This window comes from Megalops cyprinoides, chromosome 14 (genome assembly GCF_013368585.1).
Source record: "Megalops cyprinoides isolate fMegCyp1 chromosome 14, fMegCyp1.pri, whole genome shotgun sequence".
Classification (NCBI taxonomy): Eukaryota; Metazoa; Chordata; class Actinopteri; order Elopiformes; family Megalopidae; genus Megalops; species Megalops cyprinoides.
The window spans coordinates 19,315,806-19,334,176 of NC_050596.1; the positions used below are offsets into that span (position 1 = coordinate 19,315,806).

Sequence of the window (18,371 nt, forward strand, 5' to 3'; positions counted from 1 at the left end):
CACACATATGTACATGTGACTGCATTCATGCAACTGAGCACACCCACAAAAACTGCAGCATACATCTTACACCAGCATGTTCTGAGCTTGTTGGCAGGAAGGGGGCACTGTCACAAATGCTGGGGTGCTCAGTTTCCTTCAGAGATGGGGGTGGGTCATGGTGGTTCTGAGAGGAGGATCATGGGTGAAAACCATTCTTCAGACTGACAGCCAGTTTCCGCAGAGCTACATGCCAAGGTGCTGCATTCTCTTTTTCTCTCTTTCTCTCTCTCTCTCTCTCTCTCACTCTGTCGCATGCAACAAAGTCCAGGAATGGGTCCATCTGCTTTGTATAAACCCAGATGATTATTTTCACAACACGGAATCCAAACACAGTTTCATCAAAACAGTTATGCTGATGTCTCCATGGAAGGTGGAGATCAATTATTTAAACTTCACCATGTGGATAAGTGACTCTGGGTTGGTGCTGATCTTGTTGTCTTTCACATCCAATTCATTCTCTGCCTACAGTGAATTGGTAATTAGACTGGATAGTAGATATTAGTAATTTTAGCCCTGATTCACTGACATGGAATAAGTGTTAATATTCCAGTCTTTCACATCAATTCCACCTTCTTTCTGAATTCACTGATAAAGGATCAGTACTGAACTCTCACCCAATTCACCTTATGTCCAGACACATGTCACATGAAAAAGCAAGTATAGTGAAGCAAATCTACAGATGCACAGGGCTTCCTGGCGATAATTATCTTGTCATTCCTGTTATGATGTAAGGGTGTCTCTAACCTGTTTAATGAGGAGCAAAATATTTAGATTTTTTTGATATTTGAGTACAACATCAAAGGATCTTTGTAAAAATGGAAATCACCTTTGTCTATAGATGAACATTTGACTTTTTTTTTTAATAAAACTTACATTTTTATACCAAACAGATGTGAATGCCTGACAAGAAGGTGTACTGAGCAAGCAGCTGAATTGACACAGGGTGATTAGCTGTACATTAATTTGATTAAAATCAAGGAAACAGAACAACATGGCTTTCAGTTAGGCATGATAACAAGTAGCCAAAGTCTAATGAAGTGAGGCATGCTTCTCAGAACCTCCAGAAATACTAAACTCAAAAAAACAACAGAGCTTGAGGAAAACATGCCAAAAGCAGAAGATTATGTCATGGTTAATGGTTAGTGTTCATGCACAGCACGGAATGGCTTATCCCAATGAATAAATACCACACAGAACTATAAAATGTTTATATGTTTGCTGCTCAGCTTTTTTTTACACACCTAACCCACCCACATCTGTGGTAAAGACCAGAAACTGTAAACACAGTGACCTCTTCATGAGCGTTGGCATGACAACCAACACCTAACTGTCCAGTTAGTTGGGATTTATTTCCTAGTTACGGAATATATAGGCCATAACTATAAAAACTCCATTTCATAAAAAAAATTCCCAGCTCATTTCCATATGTTGACGAATTTTCGTGTTTGGCCAGCCCTAGAAAACAAATGCTGCTTTTGGAAGCATTTCAGCTGAAAAGATTAATCATCTAAAAATAGAAAAATACTTTTACCATAAACTGTTTTGCTCAACCAGTTTATGGTAAAACAAGCAAACTGTTTTTCAGAAGGAAAAGTGGTTTACAACCTGCGTGCTTTTAACATGACCTCAAGATATCATCATTATAATGCTAAATGAGCAATGTCCTTAATGACATAATTGTGCCTTTAAGGTGTTGCAACTTATGTTAGTTTGCAGCACAATGATTTATTAACCAATAAGTAATTTATCCACAGGGATTATCTGTCTACAGATCTCCCAAGGATGGTGTTAATGCATTTTGTGTTAAGGCACTCATTTCATGTGCATGCTGTGCCCCATCCCAGCTGTGTCATCTGCCGAATATGACCTGTAGTACAGTTTGGCAGGACAATGTGGCTCTGTTCTGCAAAGGATAGGGTTGGACAGGTGGGTAACCTTGTCATATCAGTCTCTGTGTTCTGTGACTCAGAGTGCCTATGAGTTACTCAGATAGTGACAGGGGGATCCTCCATTCGCTGTCTGTCTCCTGCAACTGTGGTACTCTTAATGTGGATAATAGTCTAGCTATTCAAGGTGTTTATATTGAAGCACTGCATTCGCCTCACCCCACACTCCTGCGTGAGTTAGCAGTTTTTGTGATGGGAGAAGCCAAACAAGAAATTGGATAAAAAAGGGAAATGGAAAAAGGGAAATGCATAAATAAGAAGAGAAACTCCCCAGACGGTCCTCCAACAGTAGTGCTGAACAGCACCCCCCAGTGGAAGATGCTGAAATCCTCTGTAGTGTGCAGGCAGTTGAGACAGACCGGGCTTAAAATTGCATCAACTACACCAGGGTTCAATACTTTGACACAGGACTGGCTGCGCATCCTGTTACATAACATTTCATATAGCATAACTGGCCTGAAAGCTGCATTGGAGACATAGATGTTACATTGTGTAGTCCAGCTGTTGCCTCTATTCATGGAGTCACTGATTTTATTCATTGTTTTTGTTTCTCTGAGGTCATTGAAATGGTGTTTATTCCAAACCACTGCATGTTTTGGATTTTAATTTGAGTGCTAACATTAGTCATTCCGTGTATAGTGATAAGTGGATGCCCTGGAAACAAATGCACTGGAATTATGTTGGAAATGAATGGTTGATTACATTTTCCTGGTCTGAGATAAGGTGAGCCAAAATGAAAAAAAAAACTGTCCATTTGATAGCGCAGCAAATGCAAGTCAGTTGCAAGTGAACTTAGCTGGCTGTTTAAAACATGAATAGGAAGACTTGAATATGAATAAGCAAGTGCTGAAAAGCAATGCAACACATCAATGGTTAGTGGAGTGGTGAAGCGGTCTGAAGGCACCTGTGCTTTGATATCTCTACAGCACTAATCAAAACCATGACTTATTGCAACACAGTATTAGCCCTGACTGACAGCATCTACTAAGAAATTATAAAATGCAATAAAAATGTGGCTCCCAACTGAAATGTAAGAAGACCCAATGTCTGTGTTTTTGCACTGCACCCGTTAAGGCACAGTGTAAATACTGCATTTATACACACCCTGGAGTTACATAGTACTTTATTGTCAAAACTGTGGCTAATGCAATTACACTTGTGTATCACTCATAATGTGTAGGCCCTCAGTAATTATAATACAGGTACTCAGCAGTACAGTGTAAATACATAGGTATTAATCTAACTTCCTTAAATTAAGGGTTGAGACAGAAACCCCTCGCTCTGTCTATATGTCTTAGTGCACCAAATTAAACTGCAAAAAGGGTACAACCTTGAAATGGTGTCTAGCAGAAATGACAATGGATAAAAAAATCCTTTCACTTATCAGACATATCGTGACTATGCCATTCAGTTGGCAAGTTATAGAATTGATATTATGTCAGATTTGTGCTAGTATCAGACCCTCAGTGAGTCTGAAGTGGGCTGTTATCAACACACCTGCCATAAAACTCTCCAATCAGCAGAATGGCTGATTGTGAAACAGTGAAAGCAATGTTTAAAGGTTTCAGGCACCCAAAGTTATAAATAGCCGCGTGTGAGAGAGTTAAGCCAGGAGTGCATTCTGATGGCAGAGATGAAGTCCCTGTGCGCGGTTCTGTCTGTGCTCCTGCTTTGGTGCGGGGCCTGCAGCAGTTTGGATGAGGACCAGCCCGACTTCATGCTCCTAGCGGGACCTCTGACCAATGGTTTCCGACCTGACTTCAGCGCAGGCTCCACGGCAGCCCTTCCCTTGTTCTCAGGGGGTCCTGCAGCGGAGGCCAAATTCGGCACGTTCGGCTGCGACACTCCTCTGCCTGAGCGATCCAGAGACTACTTCCAGTACCTGCGCTTCAGGGGGGTAACTCACTTCAAGGTCGTCTTGTCTTGGTCTCATCTCCTGCCCACGGGGGACTCTGGCCAACCCAGCAGGGATACGGTGGAGTGCTACCGGACCCTGCTGGTGCAGCTGGCTGAGGAAGGCCTAAAGCCCCTGGTTGTCCTGCACCGCTCGGCCGTCCCAGAGGCCCTAAGGGCTCGGCACGGGGACTGGGAGAGCCAGGTACTGCCGGACCTCTTCGAGCGCTACGCCCAGTTCGCCTTCTCTGCGTTTGGGGACTTGGCGGACTGCTGGGTGACGTTCAGCCACATCGGTGAGCTGGTTGAGACGTGGCCTGGTGACACGGCCTCAGCACCCCACAGAGCACTGCAGAATGCCCTCCTGGCTCATGAGAAGGCCTGCCGTCTGTACCATCACCTCTTTGCAGGTACGGACTCCACAAAGTATACATTACAGATTAACATTGTAGGTTTTGATATTAGTATTTGTATCTAATAGGATTGCAAAGCACATCAAGGTAATTCAAATAAAGTTATAGGTGTGAAAATTTGCGAAAGGCTAAATAGCTCAAACAACAAAAAATAAAGAAATTTGCACTTTATTAAAATAAATTACTACACACAATTAAAATTACACATAGCAATATGCCTGAAAAATTATATCCAGTGGAAAAAAGAGTGTTGTTGTTATGAATGTTTGTTGATGTTGTTTTATTTTGTAGGATAATTCAAAAATGTTATTCATGTTCTTGAAATGAATTTTGACTATCGCAAAAGAAATGTATAGCAATTGCCAATTTTAAAGGGCTGGGATCTGCAATTCTCCTTGCAGTGTTTGCATAAACAAGTTCATAGCAATTGTAAGAGCATCCTCAGGCAGATTTTTCTGTATTGGTCTGACCTGCCAAAGAGGTTATTTTTTTCCCTGTGTTCAGATGTTGTGCTTTGGTATTGTAGTGCTTTGAGTCCTGGACAGGTTTAAGTAAATTTGAAAAAAGCCCATGTTATCCAACTTCATGCTCCTTGAGTAGTATGATACAGTTCATATTACTCATTAAATAATACAGTTTGACGAGGAGGAATTAGTGAGCTTCAGTGGTCACTTCTACTGATAACAACAATATATATCAACCTACTTTTTGGATTACAGCAAAATTACATTTTTCTCAGGTTATTCAGATGTGCAGTGTTTTTTTCTACATTTTTCTTTGCTCTTGATTCAATTTGTGAGTAAATGTACATCCAGCAAGGTTTTATGAGTTTACTGATATATTATAGTTATCTAGTCATAGTTAGTCTCTATTACCCTTTATAATTGTTTGTTACGTTTTTAGATTTTTATCTCCTTGTATATAGGATCGTTAGCTCATTGCACTACAAAGTTCATAGCTTATCACTCAAGGACACGTGGTGTGGTGAAAAGGGCTCACCATGTGATCTGTATGGTGGCACCTCCCATGCACTACCTCAAACCAATCACATATATGAAAACATACATGACCGCATGTAAACATGTACACACAATTACATTTGCACATGTACACACATACATACTCACATATCCGCACACATGCACACGCACACACATGCACACATGCTGTATTGACTGCATTTCCTGTTTGCTCCACTTTTCAACTGAGTCAAGCAAGATGGGAAATGAATGGAATAGAGCAGGATCTGCAGTGTAGCTCTGCCATTTTCTGAGTGTTTCCACCCACACAAAGGCCAGAGTTGAGATCCCCTCTTTTACAGTTGAGAGACAAACACATTGAGTTCTGTTCCTCTCCCTAGGAGGTCGAATCTCCCTCGGGATGCAGGCTGAAGATGTTTCCCTCTTGTCCCAGACCACCAACATGGTAAGAGGGGACACAGTGATCATTGGAGAGGCTTCTGTCTGACAATGTAGCATACAGTTAATTTAACATTTCTGCCTTTCACCATGTTGTTTTATACCATGTGGCAAAAAAGGCAATCGACTAAAGTGTTTCTGTCCTTCAGTACCAACTAACTATTGCGTATTTATTTATTTTATATTTTTTCACTGACCTGATCAATCTCTCATGCAGGCACTAGTCGATTTCCTCTCTGTGGAGCTCCGGCGAGACTGCAGCGAGGGAGCAAGCCTGGAGAAAGAGCTGAGAGCCGTACAGGTGACCACAAAGGGTCGGGGAGGGGTCTCTTCTCTCCTCCAGAGGCGGGGGACTCACACACATTTCTGAGCTCGCTGTCACTTACTGGCTCAAACAGCACAGCCTACCACACAACACACCTCCTACCGCTCCTGTTACCTGTGAGGATTCACTGTCTGTCTGTGACCATTGCTGACGAGTCTGGCCATTGGTGACCTCTGATGAGGAATGTGACCATTATTGACTTCTCCTGAGGAGACTGGCCATTGGCTCACTGCTCCCAGTGGTCTAATTGTTATCAATGGCCCCCTTTGCACTTGGCCTTTAGTATCAGCATCTGTATTGAACCAATGAACATTGTCTTCCAGGCAACCAGTGGCCCTCTACCAGTTCTAATCTACCAGTTACAGATTCAGGGCTGTGCCACAGAACAGAATAACTACAAGCCTTTGATCAGCCTTCTACAAGGTAAGAATAGACAAGTGTTTACAATGCTTGGAGATGACCTGTGTAACACTGGGTCCCCAACCAAGGACCACAGGTCAATACAGATAATCGTAACAGAGGACAACTGATAGCAGCATATTTCAGTTTATTGCAATACACAAGGCTGATCTATGCAAAAGTGTTTACTTCAATGTCCGTTTTATATCTGGGAATTATGAAAGCACTGATCACATATAATTTGGAAATTTTATAGGGTAATAATAATTACAAAATCATGATAAGCCAGTGATGGTTCTTATATCTGAAACCATGACTGGGCAATTATGAAGTAATCCGTTCCTTAACTGTCAGGAGATAAACGTCTAGACACATTTTTATAATGCCCCTATTATGAGCGCAGCAGTTATGTCATTTCTATTCTCTCTCTCTATTTTATATGTATTTAGATAACATTCATCTAGAGCTGGGACTTAATGTGTGAAATATAACATTCCGAACACAGCAGGCTTAGGTAGTTCCAGAGTGAATTAACCCTGAAATTGTACATGCACGTGGGCATGTGAGTATGTGCTCTTTGTGTGTGTGCATGTGTGTGTGCATGTGAGTGCGGGTACATGTGCACATGTGCATTTATTTGTACATGTTTATGGGCGTGAGTTAGCGTGGATGCTTCACCACCATGATCTTTTTTCAGCTCTGAAAAGCCCAGACCAGAAAATCCTGGGCTGCGACATCGTTGAGCTCTTTAACCACTTGAGCATGGGCAATTCTGTTGAAAGGTATTTTTCTGTGCCCCCGTGTGTTGGCAGCTTGTGATCATGACAACATTATGAGAATGTTACAAGAATGCTATGCTCAAGAATGTCTTTGTGCGCATGACCTGTGTCTTTATCCAACAGAATCTCTCAGGTTTTGGTGGGAAATTTAAGTAACATGGAGCTGAACAGCTCAAACATTAAATAAAGACATTGAATGACGCTGGATGCTTCAAAGAGTTAAACGTTTCCTTCCTCTTTTCATCCTCCCACCCAGTGCCCCAGATGCATCAGACGCCGCAGTGAAAGTGCCATCTCTCGCCTCGTCTGCGTACCAGCGGGTGTGGGAGAAGTTCAGCAAGGAGACTGAGGCTGACCGTGACCGCTTCCTGACTGCATCTTTTCCGGAGGGGTTTGCATGGGGTGCCTCCAGCGAGTCCTTCAAGGTGGAAGGCGGCTGGGCTGAGCACGGGAAAGGGGAGACCATTTGGGACCGCTTTGCCCATGGGGGCCACGCGTTTGCAAACCAGACTGCTGACTTGGCCTGCGACAGCTACAACAAAGTGGACTACGATGTCTACCTTTTAAGAGGCCTCTTTGCAAAGACATACCAGTTTTCCATCTCCTGGGCCCGCATTTTCCCCTCTGGCCACCGGGGGAGCCCAAATGAAATGGGGGCTCTTTATTATGATAAGCTCATTGACACTCTCATTCAGTCCAACATCCAGCCAGTGGTCACGCTGCACCACTGGGACCTCCCTCAGGTCCTGCAGGACTACGGGGGCTGGATGAACAGCTCCATCATAGAGGCCTTCAAAGACTTTGCAGACTTCTGCTTCTCCAGGTATGGAGACAGAGTGAAGACCTGGAACACCTTCAGCAGTCCCTGGGTGGTGAGCCATGCAGGGTACGGCACAGGAGTGTACCCTCCTGGTATCAAAGACCCTGTTGTTGACTCCTACCAGGTATATTGAATTGTTTATTTAATGATAGCAGCATTACTGCTGTTGTTAGGGGTCATAGTCATAATGTTCATCATCATCATGATAATAATTGCATCTTTATTTGGCAGTCTCCAGGTGACTTTAATTTTTACATATTTTCCATTCATACAATTGAACATTTACTGAGGCAAATCAGGTAGAATACTATGCTCGATGCAACTAAATCGCTATGATATTCTGCCTCATGTTGTGCTAACAGCCACTGTATTTGACTTTGCTGTGGGTGTGACTCAGATCTGATTGCTCACCAATTCACTTCATCTCCAAGGCAACGCACATCATGCTGAAGTCCCACGCTGAGGCCTGGCATGTTTACAATGACAAGTACCGCCAGCTGCAGGGCGGAAAGGTGGGTATCGCCCTAAACTCGGAGTGGGCCGAGCCCCTGACCCCGTCTAGCCCCGAAGCCATGGCAGCGTCGGAGCGCTACCTGCAGTTCATGCTGGGCTGGTTCGCCCACCCCATATTCGTGGACGGAGATTACCCGCCCTTGCTGAAGAGCCAGGTGGAGGCCAAGCGGAAGGAGTGCCTGGCAGAGGTCGCCCGGCTCCCCACCTTCACCGAGGCTGAGAAAGGCCGCGTACGCGGGACCGCCGACTTCTTCGGCCTCAACCACTACACGTCTAGGCTGGTCAATGCGACAGCTGGGGGCTGCGTCCCGGGCCCTGCCGGCGTGGGGGACTTCACGCCGCATGTCGACCCTGCCTGGCCCCCGACCGCGTCTGGGTGGATCTACTCCGCCCCCTGGGGGATCCGCCGGTTGCTCAGCTTCATTGCAGCAGAGTACACGTCCATCACCAAGGTCCCCATCTATGTGACAGGGAACGGGATGCCGACCAGGTACAACGGGGAAGTTCTCAATGATGCAGAGCGCGTGCTCTACCTCAGGGGCTACATCAACGAGGCCCTGAAAGGTCAGTGCTCAAAGTCTCATAGTACGCAGCAGGGTCTGGCTGACAGTGTGGCACAGGTGTTACCCAGTTAGGCTAGCATGGGGCTCCTGGTTCAGCTTTCTGGTGGGTCAGTGCTGTTTTGTCCTTGAAAGCGCTGATTTTCTACAGTTAATATTCTACTGAATAAACAGATAAGATGGAAGCAAATACATACGGAACATATAATGAGTTAATATGTTTGTGTAAAGAACAACATGTATATATTATTACATAAATAGTAGATAGAAGTAGAAGTAGATAATCATGTATTTTTTTTCTTTGTACATTTGGAGTAGCGCAGTTTACAAAGGATTCTTTGATACATCGAGGCTATTCAGATTAAATGCATTGCCCAACGGTATAACAACAGTAAACCCACATGGGAACTGAATTAGTGACCTTTGGGTTGAAAGTCCTGACTGAATTTGCCTTATTGTATTGAAACAGCTATCCAGCTGGATGGAGTGGACCTGCGTGGTTTTACTGCCCAGTCTTTGATGGACGGGTTTGAGGGCCCACAGGGCTACAGTGAGCGCTTCGGCTTGCATTATGTTGACTTTGGAAACCCTGACAGACCGAGGACACCAAAGGAGTCAGCCCACTTTTATTCCGGAGTTATCACGAGGAATGGATTTGCTGATGTTGAGGTGAGGGTGCCATCCCCACGTGGCTCCGCCTCAGACCCTGCCCCTGCTGCTTGGCCCCAGGCGAAGAAGCCGTCCGGCCTGCTGCCGTCTGAGGTTCCCTCTGCAGCTAAAGTTGTCTGGGAGAAGTTCTCCTACCAGTCCAAGTTCGAAAGGAAGCTCTACCACTACGGGACCTTTCCGGAAGGATTCAGCTGGGGGGTCTCGTCCTCAGCGTATCAGGTAGAGGGTGGCTGGAACGCAGATGGTAAGGGCCCCAGCATATGGGATGAGTTCACCCACAAGCCCGGCAGTATCCCTAACGGCGGCAATGGCGACGTGGCATGTGACAGCTACCACAGACTGGAGGAGGACCTGTACATGCTGAGAGCTCTTGGGGTGAAATCCTACAGGTTCTCTCTGTCCTGGTCCAGGATGTTCCCCAATGGCAGCAAAGCATCTCTCAACCAGAAAGGTGTGGACTATTACAACAGGCTCATTAACGGTCTCCTGGCCCATGGCATCACCCCCATGGTGACACTGTACCACTGGGACCTCCCACAGGCCCTGATGAGCATCAATGGCTGGCAGAACACCTCCATGATTGACGTGCTTGACGAGTTCTGCGACTTCTGCTTCGCCACTTTCGGCAACCGGGTGAAGTTCTGGGTGACCTTCAACGAGCCCTACACTATTGCGTGGTCGGGTTATGGGCTCGGCAACATGCCCCCCAACGTCAAGAAGCCCGGCAACGCCCCCTACCAGGTGGCTCACAACCTGCTGAAGGCTCACGCTAGGGTGTACCACACCTACGATGAGAAGTACCGGCCAGCCCAGGGCGGCGTCATCTCCATCAGCCTCAACGCTGACTGGGCGGAGCCCAAAGACGTCAACGTCCTGCGGGAGGTGGCGGCCGCCGACCGCGCCATGCAGTTCCAGCTGGGCTGGTTTGCGCACCCCATCTTCAAGAACGGCGACTATCCCGACGCCATGCGGTGGATGGTGGGCAACAAGAGCGAGCTGCAGGGCCTGCCGGAGTCCAGGCTGCCCGTATTCACTGAGCGGGAGAAGGCCTACATCCAGGGCACGGCCGACGTCTTCTGCATAAACGCCTACACCACCACAGTGGTGCATCACGTGACCAGCAGGCTATCTCCAGAGTCATACGACTACGACCGGGACCTAGGCATGGCGGAGGAGAGTGACTCCCCGAGCACGGCCATTAAGGAGCAGAGGGCCGTGGCCTGGGGCCTTAGGAGGCTCCTGAACTGGATCAAGGAGGAGTACGGTGACCCTGAGATCTACGTCACAGAAAATGGGGTTGCCACTGACATTCAGACCACCGTCGATGACACGGACAGGATATTCTTCCTGAAGACCTACATCGATGAGGCTCTGAAAGGTAGGGGTGTTGACCTAGCTCAGCATTTCCCAAACCTCTCCTGGAGCACCCCTTGTCCTGCATGTTTTAGATCTCTCCCTGCTCCAACACAGCTGATTTAAATTATCAGTTTGTTATTAAGAAGCTTCAGGAGTTCATAACGAGTTGATTATTTGAATCAGCTGTGCTGGAGCAGGGAGAAGGTTTGGGAAATGCTGACCTAGCTCATGGTCTGTCTGTGCATGACTCAGTCTTTACAGGTGAAAATGTTCCTGCCCAAAAAATTCTGAATTTGATTGTTTTAATCTGGCCTCAATGGTTTCCTAAAGTCTTTTTCTGTCTTTTTTTCTTAAGAAGTGCAATGATTCATGCCTTGATCAGAGCACAACTTATAGCACATTGTTAATGAACAATAGGTGTTACTCAGTTACAATCATCAATAGATCATACAGATTGAATAATTCCTCTTGGATACATAGGCCTCACTATGTCCCACTGTTGTGTTCTAAGTCATTCCACCTAAGTAAAGCTTAATTGTTTCTACTGTGTCTCCCTGCCTCTGCAGCTCAGAATCTGGATGCGGTGAAGTTAAGAGGATATGTTGCTAGCTCCCTGATGGACTCCTTTGAGTGGCTACATGGCTACACCGTGGGCTTCGGCCTTCACCACGTCGATTTCAAGCACCCAATGCGTCCCAGAACCCCAAAGCGGTCAGCCCATTACTACTACCAGATCATGAGGGACAACGGCTTCCCCCTGCCCGAGGAGGAGAAACCTCTGTACGGACACTTCCGGAAGGATTTCGCCTGGAGCACGGCGACAGCAGCCTATCAGGTGAGAACCAGGAGATGATAGAGCAGAGATCAGGCACACTAATTCATTGTCACTCAGCAGCTTAATCTTTGCACATATTATCAAACCGGCCAATCACAGCGCAGTTCTTATTGTTGTTCCCACCAATGACAGATTGAGGGAGGGTGGAGGGCTGATGGGAAGGGGCTCAGCATCTGGGACAAGTTTGCGCACACTCCGCTGAGGGTCGGCAACGACGACACCGGGGACGTGGCATGCGACAGCTACAACAAGGTGGAGGAGGACGTGGCCATCCTGAAGAAGCTGAGGGTCAGCCACTACCGCTTCTCCATCTCCTGGCCCAGAGTCCTGCCAGACGGCACCACCAAGACCATCAACGAGGCCGGGCTCAACTACTACCACAGATTGGTGGACGCGCTGCTGGCAGCCAACATACAGCCCCAGGTGAGGACAGGGGGAACCAGGGCTGAACCTCCATGCTTCAGAAGTATCTCTGCAAACCACTATGGTCCAGTGACTGCAGTCTGACCCCAGACAGCTACATGTGTCCCCAGTTACATTAAATATCACATAGACACTTTTATATCACATGAAAACATCATATAACTACCATGTTCTCGTCTGTTGTTGTGTTGTGTTGTGTTTTGACTGCTACCTGAACTTTGGTTGATTCATGACCGACCCCCCCCCCCCCACACACACACACACACACACACCCCAGGTCACCCTGTACCACTGGGACCTCCCCCAAGCCCTCCAGGATGTTGGCGGCTGGGAAAATGACACCATTGTCCAGAGATTTGCAGACTATGCTGATGTCATCTTCAGTCACCTAGGGGACAAAGTCAAGTTCTGGATCACTATCAACGAGCCCTACAATGTGGCCAACATCGGGCACGGCTACGGCAGCGCAGCTCCAGGTACGAGCAAACCGCCACACCGCTCTGTGTCTGTGTGTATCAGACGTGACTCCCATTGCCAGTCTCTCACTTGTGCCTTATTCTTGGGGCATTACAGCAAAAATAGTGCTAACAAGTGCAAAAAAACTCCAAGACGAATAGGTCACATAATGGCATTTTGTTTAAGTTGTTGTTTTGAAGTCTATAAGAAAAACCACATAATCTAAAACATTACAGTTGGTCGGGCTGTTGATTCCCCAGGATTCCCCTATTATTACCAGTTATGATACTGCACAGTTCTGTGATATATATGCTAATACTGGCACTTTAGAGTGAATGGCAAAATTTTCAACTACATTTATTCATTTGGCAGACGCTTTTATCCAAAGCAACTTACATAGGTTACAGTTCTTTACAATGTTATCCATTTATACAGCTGGATATTTACTGAGGCAACTGTGGGTTAAGTACCTTGCCCAAGGGTACAGCAGCTTCCCAGCGGGGATCAAGCCGGCAACATTTCAGTTACGAGCCCTGCTCCTTAACCACTATGCTACACTGCCGCCATCTATACACACATATATAAATATGTTGACAGAGAGAGAGAAAGTGGGGGAGACAGACATTTGGGAGAACAGGGTGAATACTGAGTTAGACAGTACAGACTAAACAGCGACTGAACGCCTGTCTCAGGTATTAGCTTCAGGCCCGGCACACTGCCTTACATCGTGGGCCACAACCTGCTGAAAGCCCACGCCGAGGCCTGGCACCTGTACAACGAGAAGTACCGCGCCAAGCAGAGGGGCATCATCTCCATCACCATCAACTCCGACTGGGCAGAGCCTCGCAACCCGTACAAGCAGGAGGATATCGACGCCGCTCACCGGGTAGTGCAGGTGAGCACACCTGCGTACACCTGTCTGTCTGTGCTGCCTCTACTGTGCAGTGCTCTGCCCTGTCCCATAGTGTCACACCTGCAATCATGTCTTTTTTTGCTTATTAGCAATGTACAGTTCTATCAATAGCTGAACAATGTTGCCCTCTTCTGGGTACTATGTGTATGCACACTGTACATGCTTAGAGTATCTGTAGTAAATTTGTAGGTTAGTATCAGTGATCAGCACTTGACCATTGAGATGCCTTTATAATTTGATGTTTGTCTTGGTCTTCCATCCTATTCCAGTTCTACATTGGCTGGTTTGCTCACCCTGTGTTTAACGGGGACTACAACGATGTAATGAAGACAATCATCAGAGAGAGGAGTTTAGCTGCTGGCCTTCCAAAATCCCGGTTCGTATTAACCAGTATAACCCTGGGTCCAGAGTTAAGATGCTGTCAAAGTAATGATGTAAAGAAAGGAAAATTCAGGCCTGGTAAAGGCCTGTAATCCTTCCTATCAGAAAACACCATTATCTGGTATGATTGATTAAAGGCTGTGTATGGCTTCACAGTCTCCCAGAGTTCACCCCCTACGAGGTGCAGAGGATCAAAGGCACTTATGACTATTTTGGGTTCAACCACTACACCACTGTCCTGGCGTTCAAGTTGGACTACAAGAACCTCCAGCACTACGACGCAGACAGGTGGACACATTAACATTATTTACCTTATCATGACTTATTTGAACTTACATGCCTTATATTTTTATATATTATCCACATATATATAGTACCAGTCAAAAGTTTGGACGCACCTACTCATAGAAAAGTTTTTTTGTTTTTACTATAACTTATATTTTAGATTCATTCAAGTAATCAAAAAAAATGTTATTTAATATTTTTGAAAGAAATTCATACCAAGGCATCAACTTCACTATTTATATTTGTTTAAGGAACAAATTTCAAGCATTAGATCAAAATGTCTTTGAATGCATGTTTCCCATTATCTTAATCATAGGTGTCCAAACTTTTGACTGGTACTACAGCTGAATCTTTACAGCATAATTAGATATATTTAAACTTTAAAGGTACCTAGCTCAAGGCAAAGTTTGATTTGGATGCTTTTCTTGTTCTGGGCATTATGGAAGTATACGTACAAATTCCAAGGTGAATGGTAAAAGTGGAAAATGGCACATAGAAATTGGCAACAAAAATGTTTTTGTATGGCAGGATATTTTCTGCATACATTACCTTTAATGTTTACATAACCATTGTATGTGCATTCTCCTAGGGGGGCAGGGACCATTGCAGACCGCAGCTGGCTAGACTCAGGGTCCTCCTGGCTGAAGGTCACACCCCCTGGATTCCGCAAAATCCTGAAGTTCATCAAAGACGAGTACGGGGACCCACCCGTATACATCACCGAGAACGGCATCTCGGAGCGTGGCTTGGTCAACCTGAACGATGCCCACAGGATCCACTACTACGAGAACTACATCAACCAGGCCCTGAAAGGTACGGCGCACAACACCCTTACAAAGTTGTTACAATGCTAATGTAATGTCATCCTATCTGTGCTGCACTCTGGGAGTGTAATGCCTTGGTTTTCACTTGTAAAGGCTTGAAAACAGAATTTAAATTCAGGTCTTTAAGATCCTGAAGTTCATCTGAAGTGTGTTATTGTGGTGTTAAGGTGTCAATGTTTGTGCCTCAGCTAACGTGCTGGATGGGGTTGACATTCGGGGCTACACGGCCTGGTCGCTGATGGACAATCTGGAGTGGGCCACGGGCTTTGCTGAGAGGTTCGGTCTCTTCTATGTCAACCACTCGGACCCTACCCTTCCCCGCGTGGCTAAGCAGTCGGCTGCACGCTATGCCACCATCATCACCTGCAACGGTTTCCCTGACCCCGCACAGGGCCCCCATGAGTGCCTCGCCCCAGAGCCTGAAGGTACAGACACCTGGTGTCAAAAGTAACATTCTCACATGGCTGTCATTGTGTTTCAGTGACAATGTTTAAATGCAGGCACCATTCCGAATATTGCAGTATTCCTTGACAATCATAAACTGATTAATTACATTATTATTATCTTCTTTCTTTAAGAGTATTTCTCATAGAACTGGCTGAAAGGCTGCCAAATTTAGTTAAACCCAGATATTTCATCCTTCAGTCTGAAACTGTTATTTCAAGAGAGTTGGAAAACCTGCTTGTTTCAGAATAATCCACGAGAGGTGAGAGTGTGTGTGTGTGTGTGTGTGTGTGTGTGTGTGTGTGTGTGTGTGTGCACATTCCTCACATACTTTTCCCTCCTGCTCTTTTCACAGGAACCACCACACCTTCACGTTCACCTTCACCATCCCCAGCCCCCTCAGAGAGGGTCCAGTCGGTGAGGTTTTTGGGGTTGGACATGTCACCCCAGGATTCCGAAGTGGCTTTGTACATTCTTTTTTCCCTCTCCATTGTCATAACCATTGCAATGGTCTTCATGGTCTACCAATACAGGAAAGCAAGCAGGAAACCCAAATCGAGAACTGAAAATATCAGCCTTGAGAAAAGGTTCTAACAGTTGCGGAGTGCATCTTCACCAACATGTCCTCCGCACAACAAAGGAAAAATTGTGACACTTTCTTTTTGGTGTTTTAGTTGTAGTGTGTTGTTTTGTGTATGGTCAATGTAGTATGGGATTGTAAATAGCAAAGTTTCAGTAATTGTTATTCAGGGTGCTTGAGAAAGAGTATTCCGGGAAGTGGTGCTCAAAGTATTAATTCCAGATAATGTGCGTGTTATCAGGTTATGCAGCTGGAGTTCTTGTTGTTGCTTCCGACTGAAACTCCTCCTCCTCCAATCACAAGGCCTGACACAGTATCAGTCGAACATCTGCATTCCTCTGTTTGACCAGCATGCACTGCCCTTTGTATCAGTTATGCCCTCATTTGGAAATCTCTGCGAAATAGTATTCTTAGAGTCTATGAGTGTATTTGCTATATTCAAATGTAAATGTAAAATCCCTTCAAAACTGATAAAGTGTGTGTAAATAAGATTTACTCTTACTTTTCATTTTTATAATAAAAATTAACACATACTGATGATACATTGACAGTATCATTATATATTAATATCACTGATGATTTATGATGTTGATTATAATGGTTGAAGTTATTCAATCCTGACAGCTTGTAGTCCATATAACAACAAAATCATATATATTTTTCTATATCTTATTTGTCTGTTTGGACAGACTGTAATCTGTGTGCTAAGCTTTTGATAGCACATTGTAAAGTGTGGTAAAACAAAAAAACATTTTCTTTTAACAGCAGTTGATTTATTTTCCACTAGGTGGTGCTGTGGGATCGTTGCAAATGTGAATGTCTGTTTTGTCTGGATCTACTGCTACAAGTTGAGACAAAACTTTCTTGGATCCAGCTTGGATTAAATCTTTGCCCTTTACTGTGCGTTGCTTGAATAAACATTTCACAGAGCAGATTCTGTATGGACATGAAATTCCTTTTGCGAAAAAAAAAATTTGCAGAAATAAAAGTATCAAATCTTATCCCGGTTGCAGTGATCTGGTTTGTTTTTTAGTTGTTGTTCCTCAAAGGCAGGCATTGAGGTACTCCAGGTCATATTATATAAATACATGGTTTTGATATAGAAACATGATGTTGATGGTCTTTTTTAGTAAATTTTTATTTTTGCTTCATGAACTGATGCAGACATTAATGAGAAATATAAATTATTTTTAATCGAGAAAACCGAACACAATGAAAGTGGAAAAAGTTAGGTGTAATTTCTGCCTCCCTCATTTCTCTACTGACAAAATAGCTCTACTTCTGAAGTACAGCCGCTTTGACTATGCTCTGTCTTGTCTCGCACTCCCACATGAAGATGAGTTTTCAGCTAAATAAACTTTGGCACTTCTACAGATGCCTTTAACTCGCCACCCCAAACACACAGGCATGTGCACTCTCATATATGCACAAACTGCTCTCTGCGCTTTTCAGTGTGCGGCCCTGAGGGAAAATTTCCTTCCTCCTCCTGAGCTAGTGCGAGCTGTCCTTGGTTCCTCAAAACTCTTTCTTGTGTAGAACCGGATGCTGAGGGCGTTCCATCGTTTTGAAGAGACATGCTTCAAATTCCACACAGCCAACAGAATCAGGTGATCCACTCCTTCTGGAAAAAATAAGGTCCACTTTCGGTCATTTTTATTACAGTACAGTACATTTGCTTTCCGCGCACTCTTATCTAGAATGGCTTCCATAGCATAATTGTTAACATGTTATCGATTTATACAGCTGGATATTTATTGAGGCAATTCAGGTTAAGTCAAGGGTGCAATAGTAATGGCTCACCTGGGAATGGAGCTGGCAACCTTTGCATTACAAGACCTGCTCCGTAATCACTCCACCACTCTGCTGCCCACACTGTTTCTGGGTCCTGTCACTCTAGACGAAGGGGGAGGAGAGCTGATTTTAATCAAAGCCTCTGAGATTCCAGCAACCAATCATTTATCCATCGAAAGCACAAGCAAAGCCGGCAGCTTCCTTGCAGGCTCTCTCAGAACCCTCACCCCGGGCCTCTACCCCATCGCCATGGTAACCAATTCCTTTAATGAAGAAGCGCAACTTCGTCATCAACTCTGACAGGTT

At 45.1% G+C, this 18,371-nt stretch overlaps 1 protein-coding gene across 1 annotated transcript; it reads left to right on the forward strand.

Annotated features, from left to right (window-relative positions):
• The first annotated feature begins 3,621 nt into the window (after positions 1–3,621).
• LOC118789281 (lactase-phlorizin hydrolase) lies at positions 3,622–16,288 on the forward strand. Its single transcript, XM_036545624.1, has 17 exons — positions 3,622–4,291; positions 5,655–5,719; positions 5,930–6,013; positions 6,361–6,460; positions 7,134–7,218; positions 7,472–8,159; positions 8,467–9,112; positions 9,578–11,155; positions 11,700–11,968; positions 12,101–12,391; positions 12,669–12,867; positions 13,540–13,742; positions 14,030–14,136; positions 14,298–14,429; positions 15,016–15,239; positions 15,439–15,675; positions 16,050–16,288. The coding sequence occupies exons 1-17, from the start codon at positions 3,622–3,624 to the stop codon at positions 16,286–16,288; spliced, it is 5,817 nt and encodes a 1,938-aa protein (XP_036401517.1).
• The last annotated feature ends 2,083 nt before the right edge of the window (positions 16,289–18,371 follow it).

Excerpts from the sequence above, each read along its gene's own strand:
- LOC118789281 (XM_036545624.1), top strand. The coding sequence starts at position 3,622 with ATGAAGTCCCTGTGCGCGGTTCTGTCTGTGCTCCTGCTTTGGTGCGGG. Across the intron at positions 4,292-5,654 it reads GTACCATCACCTCTTTGCAG|GAGGTCGAATCTCCCTCGGG; the intron begins GTACGGACTCCA and ends TCCTCTCCCTAG. Across the intron at positions 12,868-13,539 it reads CTACGGCAGCGCAGCTCCAG|GTATTAGCTTCAGGCCCGGC; the intron begins GTACGAGCAAAC and ends CGCCTGTCTCAG.